This window comes from Molossus molossus, unplaced genomic scaffold (assembly GCF_014108415.1).
Source record: "Molossus molossus isolate mMolMol1 unplaced genomic scaffold, mMolMol1.p scaffold_m16_p_19, whole genome shotgun sequence".
Lineage (NCBI taxonomy): Eukaryota > Metazoa > Chordata > Mammalia > Chiroptera > Molossidae > Molossus > Molossus molossus.
In genome coordinates this window covers 1464535-1478186 of record NW_023425354.1, presented here as the reverse complement: position 1 = coordinate 1478186, position 13652 = coordinate 1464535, and the positions used below count along the sequence as shown (strand labels likewise).

Genomic DNA, 13652 nt, shown 5'->3' with positions numbered 1-13652 from the left:
AACACCCTGGTCTGGGGCGAGGCCAGGGCCTCGGTGCTGGTGGCTGGCCCTCCGCAGAGTCGGCCTTCTTACTGGTCCTCTGTGGGAAGAGCAAAGCTTCCCCGCCCATCACGACAGTGGCTTCCTCTGCTGGTCTGGGAGAGGGGTGGCCAGACCCCAAGGCCGGGCAGTGATTTCCCAGCTGCACCGACAGCCGACCTCCAGGCAGATCATTAGACCCCACGGTCCCCAACACAGCCCCAGAGGCCAGGTGCCACGGAACACTGTGGGCTCGTAAAGGCTCTGGCCGCCCCCCGAGTCAAAAGGGGCCAGGGCAGCGCGCCCTCCTGACTCCTGGGAGCCAGCGCTGGGAAAGGAAGGAAAGCCTCATGGGACATGGGGGTCTCCTGGGCTCAGACCTCCTCCTCCCGGCTGAAGGGGTGGCCACGCCCGTGCTGGAGACCTCTCAGGGCTGGCGGCTGGTGGAAGCCGCTGGGCAGGGCAGGTGCGACCCCCTCACCCACACCCTGCTCTGTGCCTGCTGTCACCCTGTGTGTCTCAGTGCTCAAGGCCCGATGCTCCTTCCTCTCCACCCATGTGGCAGGGGTTCCCTGACCTCTCTTCTGACTGACAGCGACCCTCCCAGCTGACCTCCTGCCGAGCTGCCAGGTGGAGGAACCCGAGGTGAGCACCCAGTCCGGCAGGAGCAGGACCCTCCAGAGGGTAGGGCAGGGCTGGGGACCACCCTCCCTCTACTGTCTGGGGGCTGACTCTCCTCCCAGAATGACCAGCCCCTACCTGTCACGCTTCTGGTCCCAGCTCTCCACTTCCCTCTGGGCCAGCAGCAGCTCATCCCTCCCCCGACCCGGCGCCACATTGGCCTCCAGACCCCCTCCAGGTCAATGGGTTCGAGCCCCAGGGCGGAGAGGACACTGTGTCAAGCTGGCCCAAAGGGAAAGGGAAAGACCAATAAGCACCCTCACCGTCAGAGCAGTGTGAGCGGTCTTCCTGTCCCTCACAACCCAAAGAATCCCAGAAACTGCGACCCTGGGATCTACCTTCAAACTGGGGGAGCTCCCAGGACAAACCGGGAAGCCAGCCTGTAGCCGGAAGGAAGTTAAACCCAAGGAAGACTCAGGCTGGGGAAGTGGACACGCTTCCTGCACCGTATCCTTCCTCTGCACCCCCGGGAAGCGGAGCGAGGGCCTGTGACTTGGGGCCCGTCTTCGTCCCTGCTGCCCGTCGGGGTCCGCGAGCTGTCTGGCGGTCTCGGTGTCTCTCGGGTGCCTGCTGTCCACGGATGATGAATGAAGGCTGTCCGGGGACGGGGTACTGCGGGGTCAGAGTTAATAAAGGGGAGACCCTCAGGTCTTGTGTTTTACAACGTATAACAGTTTCCCTACGTTACTCTAATTTGCGTAAATACTTCTCCGAAGGACTTACATTGGGAACCCACTGTGCCTGCCTGGTCTGCGTCCTCTGCAGAACCTCCCAGGAGGCCCCTTCAACCCGCAGAGCGGACCCCGAGATCCTCTGGGAAGGTCTCCTCCCAGGTCTCCCGGCCCGGCTGCCACCCCGCCCGCCCTCCGCAAGGCGGCTGCCCCCAGTGAGGATCCTCCGCTGCCGCGAGGGTGCCCCCCCCGCAACCTTCCTCCCCAGGGTGGCCGCTCTCCACAACCTGAGCCCCAAGTCTTCCCTCTGCCGGGGCCCCCCTTCTCCAGGCCGGCCCGGGAATCGCCGCTGCCTCGCAAACTTACCCAGGAAGGTGCCGGGTCGGGGACGGAGCCCGGGCAGCGCGCCGACCTCTCCCCATCCTCCAGCAAGTCCGCGCGGCCCGCGTCCGAGCGTCCGGGGACCGTCCCGGCCCCGCGCGCCCGCGGCCTCCCGCCCCGCCACTTCGCGAAGTACCGCCCCCACGCTCCTCGGCCGCCGGCGCCCCCTGCACCCCCACCTTCTGCTCTCTTCTTCCTGCGCCACCCCGCCCCCGCCTCCCCCGCCCCCAGCCCGGCTGTTGCCGGCCCCCCCAAGGCTGTTCCCAGGGCCCCAGCCCGCGCCGCGCCTCCGCCTCCTCCCCTGCGATCGACAGCGCCACCAGCCAATCGCTGCCCGGTGTCAGCCCCTCATGCCCCGCCCATTATCCCGCCCTCTTCCCCCGGCTCCGGAATCCACCAATGGGAAAGGACGGGCGGGGGCGAGGGCTGCCGGTTGCCTAGCAGCGGCGGGCTGGGCGGGGGCGGGCGGCCGGGGGTGGCGAACCGGCCGCGGCGGGGGCGGGCGTTCGGGGGCGGGGCCGGCGAGGGGGCGGGGCCTGCGCGGCTATAAAAGCAGCCGCCGGCGGACGGCCGCGCTCACGGTCAAGCTCCGAGCACCCCGTGCCTGTCTCCGCGGCACCCGGATCGCCGCCCCCGCCGCCGCCGCCGCCGCCTCCGGCACCTGCGCTCCCGCTCCGGTCCGCGGTGCAGCCGGACCAGCACCATGTCGCTGTCGCGCTCGGAGGAGATGCACCGGCTCACGGAAAATGTCTACAAGGTGAGCCCCGCGCCGCCCGCGCTACCGGGCCCGACCTGGCGGCCCCGGGCCCTCAAGGGTCTTAGCGACGCGGCCGCCGGGACCCGGCGCTGGCCGGTCACAGGTGTGCGCGGGCGCCCCCGCCTCGCCGGCTCCGCTGCCCCGCGCGGCCCCCCCGCGCTCCCCGCGCGCCTGGGACGGGGTGGGGAGGAGCGCGGGCCCGGGGTGCGGCAGCCGCGACCCCCGGGGCGGCCGGGGCCCGGGGGCGGCGGGGCCCCGGCCGCTCGTCGCTCTGCCCCTGCCGGCCCGGTGGCCCCTCCGGGCGCGGTTACGCAAGCCTCTGGCCACTTTTCCTCAACAGGCTCCTGCCCTCTCCAAGTCCGTCCCGGGCACTGGGGGACGCGGCCCAGGCGGGAGGTCGCGCGGGCAGGGCGGAGGGGGACAGATAATCCCTCGGCTTATGTAACCGCGGGGGAGAAGACTAATTGTGTAGGAGGCTGGCGCGCTGGCTCCGCTCGGATGTGTGTCGAGTGCGCTCGGATCCGCATCCTCCTCGGGAAGTCGCCGGGCAGCCCCGGGGCGGCCCCGCTAACGGGCTCCGGGGCCGCGCGTCTCCAGCATCCGTGTCCCCGGTGCGTGCCCCCCCACCCCGAACCAGCAGCCCGGCTGGGAGCCCGGGCCCGCCGCAGTGCCAGACGCCCTTCCGCGGCGAGGTCCGCCCTGGGCGGTCCGCGGCGCTGCTCCGACAAAGCTGGGCTTTATTTCGAAACTGTCTGAAGGTTCAGGGGAGGCTGCGAGCGCCGGGCGGCGCATTTGCATGGCAGTTGCTGGTTCCGGCGGCGAGACGGGGTCGCAGCGCGCTGGCAGAGCAACAGTTTCTGAGCGCATTGGACAGCGATGGCCTCGCAGCTGGAGGCTCGCTGGTTCCGGGCGCTGGGCCGCAGAGGGGCCTGGGTGGCTCCCCTGCCCTCAGCTGGAGCCCAGCGGGCCGCCTGCGCTCTCGCTCAGCGCCGGCAGGTTCCGAAGCCGGGGGCGGTCGCCTGGAAGGATCCTGAAGGCGGTCGGGGGCTGACGAGGGCACTTCTGAAGCCATGTTAGCGCTGCTGGCGATCGGGGTCCCTGTGGGAAGCAGCGGGAAGGAGTGCTTCGGGGTGTTGTCTGGTGTTATGCGGAAGCGGCTGGTTCTGGTCCTGCCGCCTGCAAACGCTCAGGGGAGGCGGGTCCTTCGGTGACTCCTCTGTCCCACTAGGACTGGCTCCTTACTGCAGGGGTGGGGAGAAGTGCTGGGCAGAGCTTTTTTCCTCCTAATTTCCCTGCTTCTGCAGCGAAACCATTAAACGGGAACTTCCACAGTGACGGTTGCAGGGGCACCTGGGTGGCTTCGCCCTGGGGAACCCCCACCACCGTCTGATGAAAGGTGTGCTGGGCCGGCTGCAGCTGTGGCCCGGCAGCTGCCCGTGGGCTGTGATTTGTCTGGATCTGAGTGAACTGTCAGCAGGATGGTGCAGGAAATCGTCAGCACGGAGCTGGAGCCCTGCTGGGAGCGGGCTGCAGGGTTTGGGACACATTCAACAGGCACGTCTGTGTTGGGTCCTGAGCTCCGTGGGCAGGTCGGGTTTGTGCCAGCACTTTACCTGCCAGCCCTCAAGTGCCCGCCCGGCACCTTTTGTTTTGTCACCAGGGAATGCGAGGTTCGTCAGTAGAGCCGGTACAGGTTGGGCAGCTTTGGCAGAAACCAGCCCACACGAAGGTACAGCCAGGACACAGCCACGTGTGTGGGGCCCTGGGACGGTTGGGCAGGTCCTCCGTCTTGTCCGGGATGGCGCTGCCTCTGCCCGACTTGGTGGCTTGCAGAAGAGTGGCTGGGACGTGGCCCTGCTCAGCACCACCTCGACCTGCAGCTCAGCACTTTGGCCCCCATGTCTCTTCTGCTGCAGTTCTGAGTGGTGTTGATCTTGCTGATTAAAACAGAAGAAAGCATCCAGTTTGATTCCTTTCCTGGAAGAATCTGTAACATAGTCCTTTGTCCTCTTTTCTTGTGGCCCAGTTCCCATGGGACCCGTGTCCACGAGGGATTTCATGGACGGCGAAGGGGACAGGAGCAGAGTCTCGTCCCAGGTTCCCCTCCAGGGGTGGGGTGCAGGCAGCAGGTACCCCAGGGTTGCCCTGGGTAATTGCCTAGGTGAGGGGCTGAGTGTGAGCTCTGAAGAGAGGTCTCTTAGCAGCTGACCTCGGCTCCTGGTGGTTCTGGAGAGTGGCAGTTGGGTCGGTGTTTTTTTCGTTGCTCCATGTCCCAGAAGCTCTGGTTCTTGTGACCAGATGACCTCTGAGGCTAGCGGCTCTGGCGCGTTCTTTAGGAATAGAGTGCCACTTGGGAGCTGGGGGACAGCTTGAAGAGGGGGAACAGTCCCCAGGGAAGACTCCGGCGTGGTGATTCAGTGTCATGACCCACGGGCCTGGGCCAGCATGGCTGGGTTGGTCACCAGAGGTTGTCATCACTGCAGCTTTTGTGAGGAGGCCGGCCTGGTCATGGTGGGGACCCTTGCAAGGGTGGTGAGTGCCAGTGGACCTCTGCAGCTGGGAGTTGGTGCAACTGGTAAGGGCTGGTGCCAGGTGGGTGTTGGGTTCTGGCAGGAGGCAGCCCACATGGCAGGTGAGAACCCACTGCTGGCTTTCTGATCAAGGTCTGGCTGACTAGGCCCTGCCTACTACCCCCGCCACATTCCACCCACTGTTCCAAGTGCGTGTTCAGGGGCGTGGTGGGAAGCATGGGGCCTCCAGGTTCTCTGCTGCTGACCTCAGATCCCTACACCCTCACCCACACCTGGGCAGTCACACCAAACTGTTGGCGGCCTGGCGTCTGGAGCAGACAGAGCTCAGCAGGCTACCAGTCGGAACTGGTGAAGTCGGCTCTGTGATAGGTACTTTCTGGGCTACAGAAATGCCTGCGGGCGGAGCAGGCCGGAGCTTTGCTGAGGCGGCAAGGATCACAGCGTTGTGCCAGCTCTGTTGGTGTGAGCATGTGCTTGTGTGTGCGCACGCGGAGAGCGTTTGTGCATGTGTGCACGAGTGTATGGGTGTGAGTACATGTGTGTTCTCGTGTGCATGAGTATATAGGAACTGTTCTCATGTGCATGTGTGAATGTGTGCATGAGTACCTGTGTACATGCGTGCACATGAGTGCATGTGTGTGGTGTTTTGTTTGCTTTGCTTCAGAGGTATTTCCAGGTGTGCCCCGTTGGGGGATTGTCTTCTGAGATTGGCCTGCTGGTCCTGCATGGGCCATCTGCACCCCTCTCCTCCCGCTGCTTGGCGGTGCCTTCCCGCCACCAGTGTTTCAGCAGCCGTACCTCTGCCCTTGCTCTCCGGAGCAGCCCCCGTGGCAAAGCGCATTCTCTGCCACACTGATGTCAGGCTGACGGGTGTCCTCAGCTCCTGAGCCCAGGTCACTTCCCAGAGAGCATGGGCTCCGTGGTGCCAGGTGCCAGCATTTGTGGTGAAGGCAGCGGGAGGCTCGGGGCGCTGGGCCCAGGGACTGGAGGGTCTCGCCTGTGCCGCGTCCCGGTGGGGCCTGCCTTGGGCGCGTGTGCTTGCTGGCTCCTGTGACACCGTGTGTGCCGGAGGCTCCAGGTCAGAATGGTGCCCGTGCCGGCCCGGGGTTCGTGGGCGCAGTCGTGGGGGGGGGGTGGCAGAAGCTGCGTTCTTGTTACCTCGTTCACTGGAGCTCCTTGAGGGTCGCTAAGGTCCCCCCTGGGCCCCACCCCAGGATGGGCAGTGCTGGCTGGGCTGCTGGGACACATGGCCTTTCAGGAGAGGATGGGCCCCAGACCAGGAGTCCCCATCCCCTCCCGACCACAGAAAGGCAGGCCTGCAGGGAGCCCAGGCTCTGCTGACTCTCCCTGCAGCCTGCGGGTCTGGGTCCCGCTCTGGGAGCTCAGGAATGTCTGTCTCTGCGGGACCACCAAGCAGGTGGCAGGCGAGGCTGGATTTGCTGCTCACTGGTCCCCACCCAGCTCCTCACGGCACCCGGTGAAGAGAGAGTGGCTGGGGGTGGGAAGGCAGGACCTGATCAGCTACTGAATCCTGTGACCTTGAGAACTTTAGGGGCCGGCGGGGCTCTGCATCTGTGTGGGGGGCCAGCTGACCGGCTTTGGGGCCTTGAGTTGGCCCTTGTACCTGCCTTCGGTTCCTTCTCCAGCTTGCGCTCAGGAGCGCCGTCTGGGTGCCGGGCGCCGTGGGCAGGCTGGGAGGGATTCGGAGCCTGTGTCACTCCCCCTGCCACACGCACAGTGGCCAGGATGGTCTGGGTCCCTGCTGGCTCCAGCGACAGCCACGTCCTGGGATGCGAAACGGAGTCCCGAGGGCCCTGCCACCTCTTCCGGGGCAGCGTGTGTGAGCTGTTTGGATGGGCGCCGGGTCACGGGGACCACCCGGAGGAAACGAGACTGCGGTCACAGAGGGCTGCTGTCTGCTCGGGCGGGCCTCACTCACGAACCGGTTCACAGTCACTTGGCAGTCTTTAGTCACGTATCGGTTACACGTGAACAAACGCGTAGGGTTTTCCTAAACCTTCTTTGCGTCCGGAGTCTGGTCTTCTGAGCCCCGCCCAGCTCCAGGCTGCCAGGTGCCCGGCCTCCGCCCCTGAGCCAGGGTGCCGGTGCCCAGTTTCCGGAGCGTGTCTTGGGGGTTTTCTTTCAAGCCCCTCGGCTCTTGTTCTGCCATTTTTGTCACAAGCACCTTCTTATTTCTTGATCAAAGGTTTTCTAATGACAGCCAGGACCCTAGTTCCTTCCAAGTTGCTGAGGGGTTCATGGACGTAGGGTGCCGGCTTGCTCCTGCCCACCTGCAGGGCTCCGTCGCCAGGGGGCCCTGCACGGTGACGATACAGGTGTAGCGGGCCGAGACCTGCCCTGCGTTTCGTGATTGTCTGGCTATGGCTGAAATAGACATCTTGACATTGGAATGGGGGGCCCACCTGGGGGTCCACCCCTGGAGCTAGAATTCCATCCAGTGGGGTGTTCGCACCACCAGAACCGAGTGCTCTCTGGCAAAGTGGCCTCGCTGCGTCCCGCCAGGGTGTGGTGGAGGCGAAGTGCTGCTGCCCGAGACGGCAGGGACCTGGGCCCCCACCGCTTGCCCGCTTGAGCCCCCTCTGCCCTGGGCAGCCCTCAGCACGAAGACGCGTTGTCCACACCTCCGTCTGTCCCTTCCTGTTCCTTCCGCGGAGGGCAGGCAGGTCCTGTGCAGTCCAGGGACCGATGGAGCTCAAGCCGTGGCCAGTCCTGCCCCTGGGAGTCCAGGGCCTTGCTGGCCGCAGGCCTAGGGGTACCCTGGACATGCTTTTCCCCCAGGGGTTCGGTGGAGCGAGAGGCAGGTCCTGACGGCAGGCTTCTTGCTGACGCCCCTCCTGGGCCTGGGTGGTCTCCTGCTCTGTCCCTCGGGCTCTGGGCCAGGGGGGCAGAACCTTAGCCAGTGGCCGCCGGGGCCGTGCAGTCTGCGGTCCTCGTTACTGAGCGGGTAACCTCCGATGGTGGCTCCGGACAGGCCCCTGCCGCCCGTGCGTCCCTCCCTGAAGCGGCTCCGCGAGGGTCCTGGGTGTGTCGCTGGAGGGGCCTCAGGGAGGGGAAGTAGCCCTTCATGTGGGCCGAGTCCGGGTTGGAACCAGGGCTGCCGACCTGGCCTCCAGCTTCCAGACCCGCTGCCCCCCAGGAGTCCCGCCAGCTTCAAGGAGGGTTCTGCCCACCGTTCCCTCGCTGGCGGCCGGGCACGTGGGGCTGGCTCACTGGCTGTGAGAGGGGACGTCGGGGGGACCGGGAGGCCGGGGCTGCAGTGCTGATGGAGTGCAGAGGGGCCCAGCTCCCGCGGGCGGGGCGGCGGCCGAGCAGGAGCAGGGAGGCCCTGGAGGAGGCGCCGGTCTGGGGCTGTGGCCGCTTGCTCACTGGGCGTTTCTCATCCAGTGAGAGCCCAGCCCATGAAACTCCGGCCGGAGCCGCCTGGAGGACAGCACGGGTCAGTGGCCTTGGAACGTTCAGCCAGTTGGTCGCGCACTCACCAGGCCTGGTCCTGTGTCGGTGCTGAGAACGGCCAGGGTTCAGGCCTCCACATGGCCAGTAGGAGAGGGCAGGGGCCGGCTCAGCTCGGGCCGCTGAACACGCCCTCGGGCCGCGGGGTTGGCCGGCAGACACTAGCCTCTCGTTCTGGGGCCCGGCCTGTCTCCTGAGCCTCTCTCCTCGGGCCCCCAGAAGGCCATCCCCTTCCTGTCCTCACGGGGCCGTCCCACTGTGTGTGCTTTGTCCTGATCGGGTGGTCTCATAGGGACGCCCATCATGCGGGGTGGGGCCCACCCTGGTGACCCCCTGTGACCACTCTGTCTCCAAATAGTCATCTTCTAAGGTGCTGGGGGCGAGGTCTTCCAGACGTGGAAATGTAGGGCACAGGTTCGGCCCCCGACACTGATGGCCGTCACCCCTCAGGGTGAGCGGGCTGGTGTGTGGGGCTATCTGGGTGTTCTCTGTTGAAATGCAGTGACCTGTTTGCAGGCCACTGGAATTTCAGGCCCTGAGGGGTGCCCTCCGAGCTCCGTCAGGTGGCAGTCCTCGGCGTGGGCAGCGCAGCCTCAGGAGCTCGCTGAGGCCCCACCGTGGGCAGCCGGGGAGCCAGGGCCGCACGGCCACGCAGAGCAGAAGGCGCGCAGGTCCCTGGGGCAGGCCTGCGTGGTGGGCGGGTGCGGCCCGGGCTGCGCGTGGACAGCGTCTGCAGTCCTTCCAGGGACCCTGCCCACTGAGCTCAGGACAGGCAGGACATGCCTCTCGGACAGGAAGGAAGTGGCCAGGGCCAGGGGGCATGTTTGGACCCTGTTGCTCTTGGAGTGAGCTAGTTCCTGTGGGGGGGCTCAGAGCGGGACAGGCCCCACCCAGTGCGCTCTGGCCCTGCGCCCCCAGTACGAGCCGCTTGGGGCCTCACTCAGGAGGGATCAGGTTTGGGGTACCTGAAGATTGCAGCCCCGAGAGAGAGCTGGGGATGGGGATGCGGGCATCCAAGGCCCAAGGAATCCGTGACGGTTCACGACCCCTGAGTGGGCCGGAGACCCCGGGGGCTCAGGCTCTCCTTCCTCACCCACCCGTGGGCCATGTCCCCCCGAGGAGCGTGTGGAAAGGCCCCGGAGCTGGCACTGGGCATGGCCAGCTCTGTCCCAGCCTGCCACCCAGGCTTCTCTCCTGGGGCTCCTGGCGCAGGGCCAGCAGGGTGGCAGGCTGGGGTCCCCACCCTTAGGCTCGGGAGGGAGGGCTGCTGTGCTCCCCCATGCCATGCGGGACGCCGCAGCAGACACGAGTCGCCACCTGATGGTACTGTTGGCTGCTGCTTGGGAAGCTGAGGAGGCGGAGACCACAGCCCTTCTAGGGCGACCCTTGTTCCCCGGAGAGCATTCAGGGCCTCAGCTGCCCCCAGGCCCCTCCTCCACCTCACTTGGGGCGGGGACTCCAGCTTTCCCTGCTCTGGAACAGTCCAGGCTTCTGTTCCTCGGGGGCCTGGCCCCTTACAAAGGAGGTGCCCCTGGCCTCGGTGTGCTGTGTGGCCCTGGCCTAGCTGGGCCTGTCAGGCTGAGGCCTTGCGAGTGGGGGAGGGGAGCTGGTGCTGTGAAGCGTCATCCGCCCACTGGGTCGGTCCCTGGCTCTGACCAGCTCGGGGTCGGCCTCCTCCAGGGAGCCCTCCTAACTCCCACTGAACTCCTGGAGTTGGTTTTATTCATTTAAGAAGCGATCCCTGGACGGATGCCCCAGGTTTTAGAGAGGGACAGGCTGCTCGCTGCCCAGAGCCCAGCTGGTCGGAGCTTGTGGGGCTACAGTGGACTGGGCCACCTTGGGGGAGGGCTGCCACCTTCTAGCAGCGTCTGGACCGTGGCTCCGCTTGGACGGCCCGCTCTCGTTAGCCCTGCTGTCCTGCTGAGTCACGGCAGGGCGGGAGGTCTGGGCAGCCGGGCACTGGGCGGGCTCCGGCCCTGCCCTCAGGTGACAAGGTGGCCAGGTGCCGGCCTTCCTGGGGAGGGGCGCGGAGCCCAGAGCCCGCCTCGTCCTCACCCCTGTTCCGGTGGCTGGGACACAGCTCCCGGAGCTGCCTGCCGGCCACCTGTCAGCAGTGCTGGGCCGTGTGTGGACCGGCACGAGCTGGCGGTGGGGCCCGCCAGGGCCGAGCAGGGACAGCAGGCAGGTCTGATCTCCCTGTCCGTGTCCTCTGGTAAACTGGGCAGCGACACAGACTAGGCAGGATCGGGGCGGGGGGTGGGCAGGAGGCCCGGCCCTTCCCGTCTGCCGCATACTTCGAGGCAGCGCTGCAGGAAGAGGCTGGAGAGGGCGCTCGCTGGCGCGGGGCCTGGCTCTGGAGGGAGCTCCAGCGGCTCCTTCCTGTCTTCCCTGCTGGAGTCCGGTGTTCTGCCCTTTGTCCTTGTCCGGGCAGGCCATGACCCAGTCAAAATGGCTGTCACCGTCTAGGAGGGCTGGCCAGGCAGGGAGGCCTCACAGGGCTCACAGCCGCTGGGCCTGGAGACCGATGGCTCCTGTGCTCAGACCGGCCGGGCCCCAGGGGCTGCTGGGGCTGCTCAGTGCCATCCTGAAGGGGTGCTTCAGGCCTGGGTGTGACCCAGAGCCGCAGGGACATCTTGCCTTGAGCTGTCCAGCAAGAGGGGCCTGTCTGAACCACGCACACCTGAACTCGGGAGTTTCCTCACACTGACCCGTTCGCAGTGTGTTCTGTGGAGGTGTTTGGGGGCCACCACAGTCCTCAGCTCCTGCCTGGCACCCGGGACCTGCCCTGTGATAGGTGTTGAGTGAGCCAGGGGGTGACAGGAAGGCATGCCATGCCAGCAGCTCCCGGCCTGCGAAGGCGACCACGGGGACGCACAGGAACACGCACAGGGACGCGCAGGAACGCGCACGACACGGATGTGCACGGGGACACACATGGGGACACGCACAGGCCAGCGCAGCAGGGTTGGGACCGCCGGGCTCCGACTGCACAGCACAGGTGTCGATGTGGGAAGAAGCGGGCTCGGCCCAGAGTGCGGGGTCCTGCGGTGCCTCTGTCGCCCAGTGGCTCTCCGACCCCTGAGTTTCGCGACAGGCGCTAGGCCAGCACCTCGAAGCCCTGGGCGCTCACAGCTGGTGGTCCTGTGTGCTGGGTCCCAGAGCCCCCACCCTTGGGTGTCAGTGACGGAGAGATGCTCCCTCCCCCTTGGCCTGGCTCAGAGGGTGGCGGTGGGGCAGGAGCGGCAGGGCCCCCTCTTGGGGCCTCTGAGGGGGTTCGGATCCACCCTGGCCCCAGGGACAGCACAGCCTAATAAGTCCAAGTGCGCCTGTGTGAACCCTAAAACGGCTAGGGACTCAGCCTCTGAGAGTTCCCACCAGAGAGGACCCATCACCCCACATCGCAGCCGTAGTGCTCAGGACATACGGGTGGCCCCTCCGTTCCGCCCTCACAGGTCCCTGCACCTGCCTGGCCCCTTGGCTAGTCTGGACCCCGCAGCGGGGAGCCTTCAGAAATGGAGTGAGACCAGCTGGCTCCTTCCCGCGGAGGGCTCCCTCCCTGTGCCCTCCCTGCCCCTCGCCTGCCCGCTGCCAGTCTCCCGGGTGCAGCCAGCGGCCCTGGTCCCGGGCCTTTGCCCTGCTGGTGGCTCCCCTGTCCCCACAACACCCTCCGGCGGGCCTTCCCATCTCGATGAGCGCCCCCTCCTCACTCCCACCTGAGTCCAGCCGTGGGGATGGGACTGTGTCCGTGGGGCACTGCTGTGTCCATGTGCCTCAGCGCCGGTGACCACGCAGCAGGCACGGCCAGGAGCTAAGGTCCAGCTGCCCTGCGGACTTGGCGTAGAACCCGGTGATCACCCCTCGGCGAGCGTGGGGCCCAGCCCCAGACAGAAGTAGGTAGCAGCTCAGACACGGGTCCTCATCCCCCCACAACCACGTTTCACACGGTGCTTCTCTGCTGATGCTCCTGCCGGACTCGGGTGGGTGGGTGCATGGGGCACGAGCCAGGTAGCGGGTTTTCTAGAGCCAGAACCCGCCGCCCTTGGGTGTCTGTGGCTGCACTGGCTGAGGGGAGGGGCGGGGGCGAAGGCCATTGCCAGGGGCCAGTGCCGTGCCGCTGTTCTCAGGGACTCCGGGCCCCCACGGTCTTCGGCGATGACCCCAAAGAGAGGACATGGCCGAGACAGGGTTCGTTTGAAAGTCTCCCGCCTCGCGGGCGCGCGTGGCTGTCGGCGGCAGGGCAGGGCCCGGAAGAAGGCACGCCGGCTCTGGTTGTGTGCGCCTGTACTTACCTCTTTAATTAAAACGTTTATTTGGCCTTCGAGTGGAAATCTAATTCCTTCAGTCTGAGAACTGCTGTCGTTGGCGCTGGGGCTTCAGTCCACCAAGCAGCAGCCCCGAGCCCGGCGGGTCAGTCCTGGCGGCTGCAGGGTGCTGGTCAGGCTGCTGCTGGGTGATGGGCGCGTGGAGGGACCTGGGCGGGAGGGGCGCCGGGCCCAAGCTCTGCCTCGGCCCCGCCCGCCAGCCACGCGCCTGAGCGCCACGGTGTGCGCGCGACCCGCGTGTCTGTGCGTGTGGGCCACGAGGCCAGCCACAGTGGGCTCCCTTCCTGCCCCACTGTACAGATGCGGAAAAGCCATTCGCCCGAGGGTGGTCAAGGGCACAGCTGGGCTTGGACTCGGGACGCCTGGCTGCGGCCCCGCCCCCGTCACTGACACGCTCTGCTCTCTCCTAGACCATCATGGAGCAGTTCAACCCCAGCCTGCGGAACTTCATCGCTATGGGCAAGAACTACGAGAAGGCCCTGGCAGGTAAGGCCCACGGGCCACCGTGGCAGGCGGGTGGCGCGGGCCCGATGCTGAGAGCTGACCCCGTGGTCCCAGGGACACGTGTGTAGCTGTGCTGAGAGCGTGGGTCTGGGTTCTGGTTTATCCGGGACACCTAAACACAGGTGGGGCGTGGCCCCGTCTGGAAGCTGGCGGAAGGGCCGCGGCGGCTCCGCATGTGGGACACGGAGCAGTCCCTGGCGAGTGGACTGTCTGCAGCTCCTCCAGAGGGTGTGGGGGAGGGTGCACTCAAGACCCCACCCTATCCAGCTCGGCGCAAGCCCAGTGTGGGGCACTGACCGCTGGTCCCCACACCCTT

At 66.6% G+C, this 13652-nt stretch overlaps 1 protein-coding gene across 7 annotated transcripts in view; it reads left to right on the top strand.

The window, feature by feature from the left end:
* The first annotated feature begins 2383 nt into the window (after positions 1-2383).
* Positions 2384-13652, top strand: part of BAIAP2 (BAR/IMD domain containing adaptor protein 2) — a 53391-nt gene continuing 42122 nt past the window's right edge. For 6 of the 7 annotated variants that reach the window (XM_036269236.1, XM_036269241.1, XM_036269239.1 and 3 more), the window contains exons 1-2: positions 2384-2508; positions 13243-13318. In XM_036269236.1, coding sequence (XP_036125129.1) covers positions 2455-2508; positions 13243-13318 — 130 coding nt within the window. In that variant the 5' untranslated portion in view covers positions 2384-2454. Of the gene's footprint in view, positions 2509-5356; positions 5409-13242; positions 13319-13652 lie in introns of those variants that run through there. The other variant, XM_036269242.1, reaches the window with a different exon arrangement.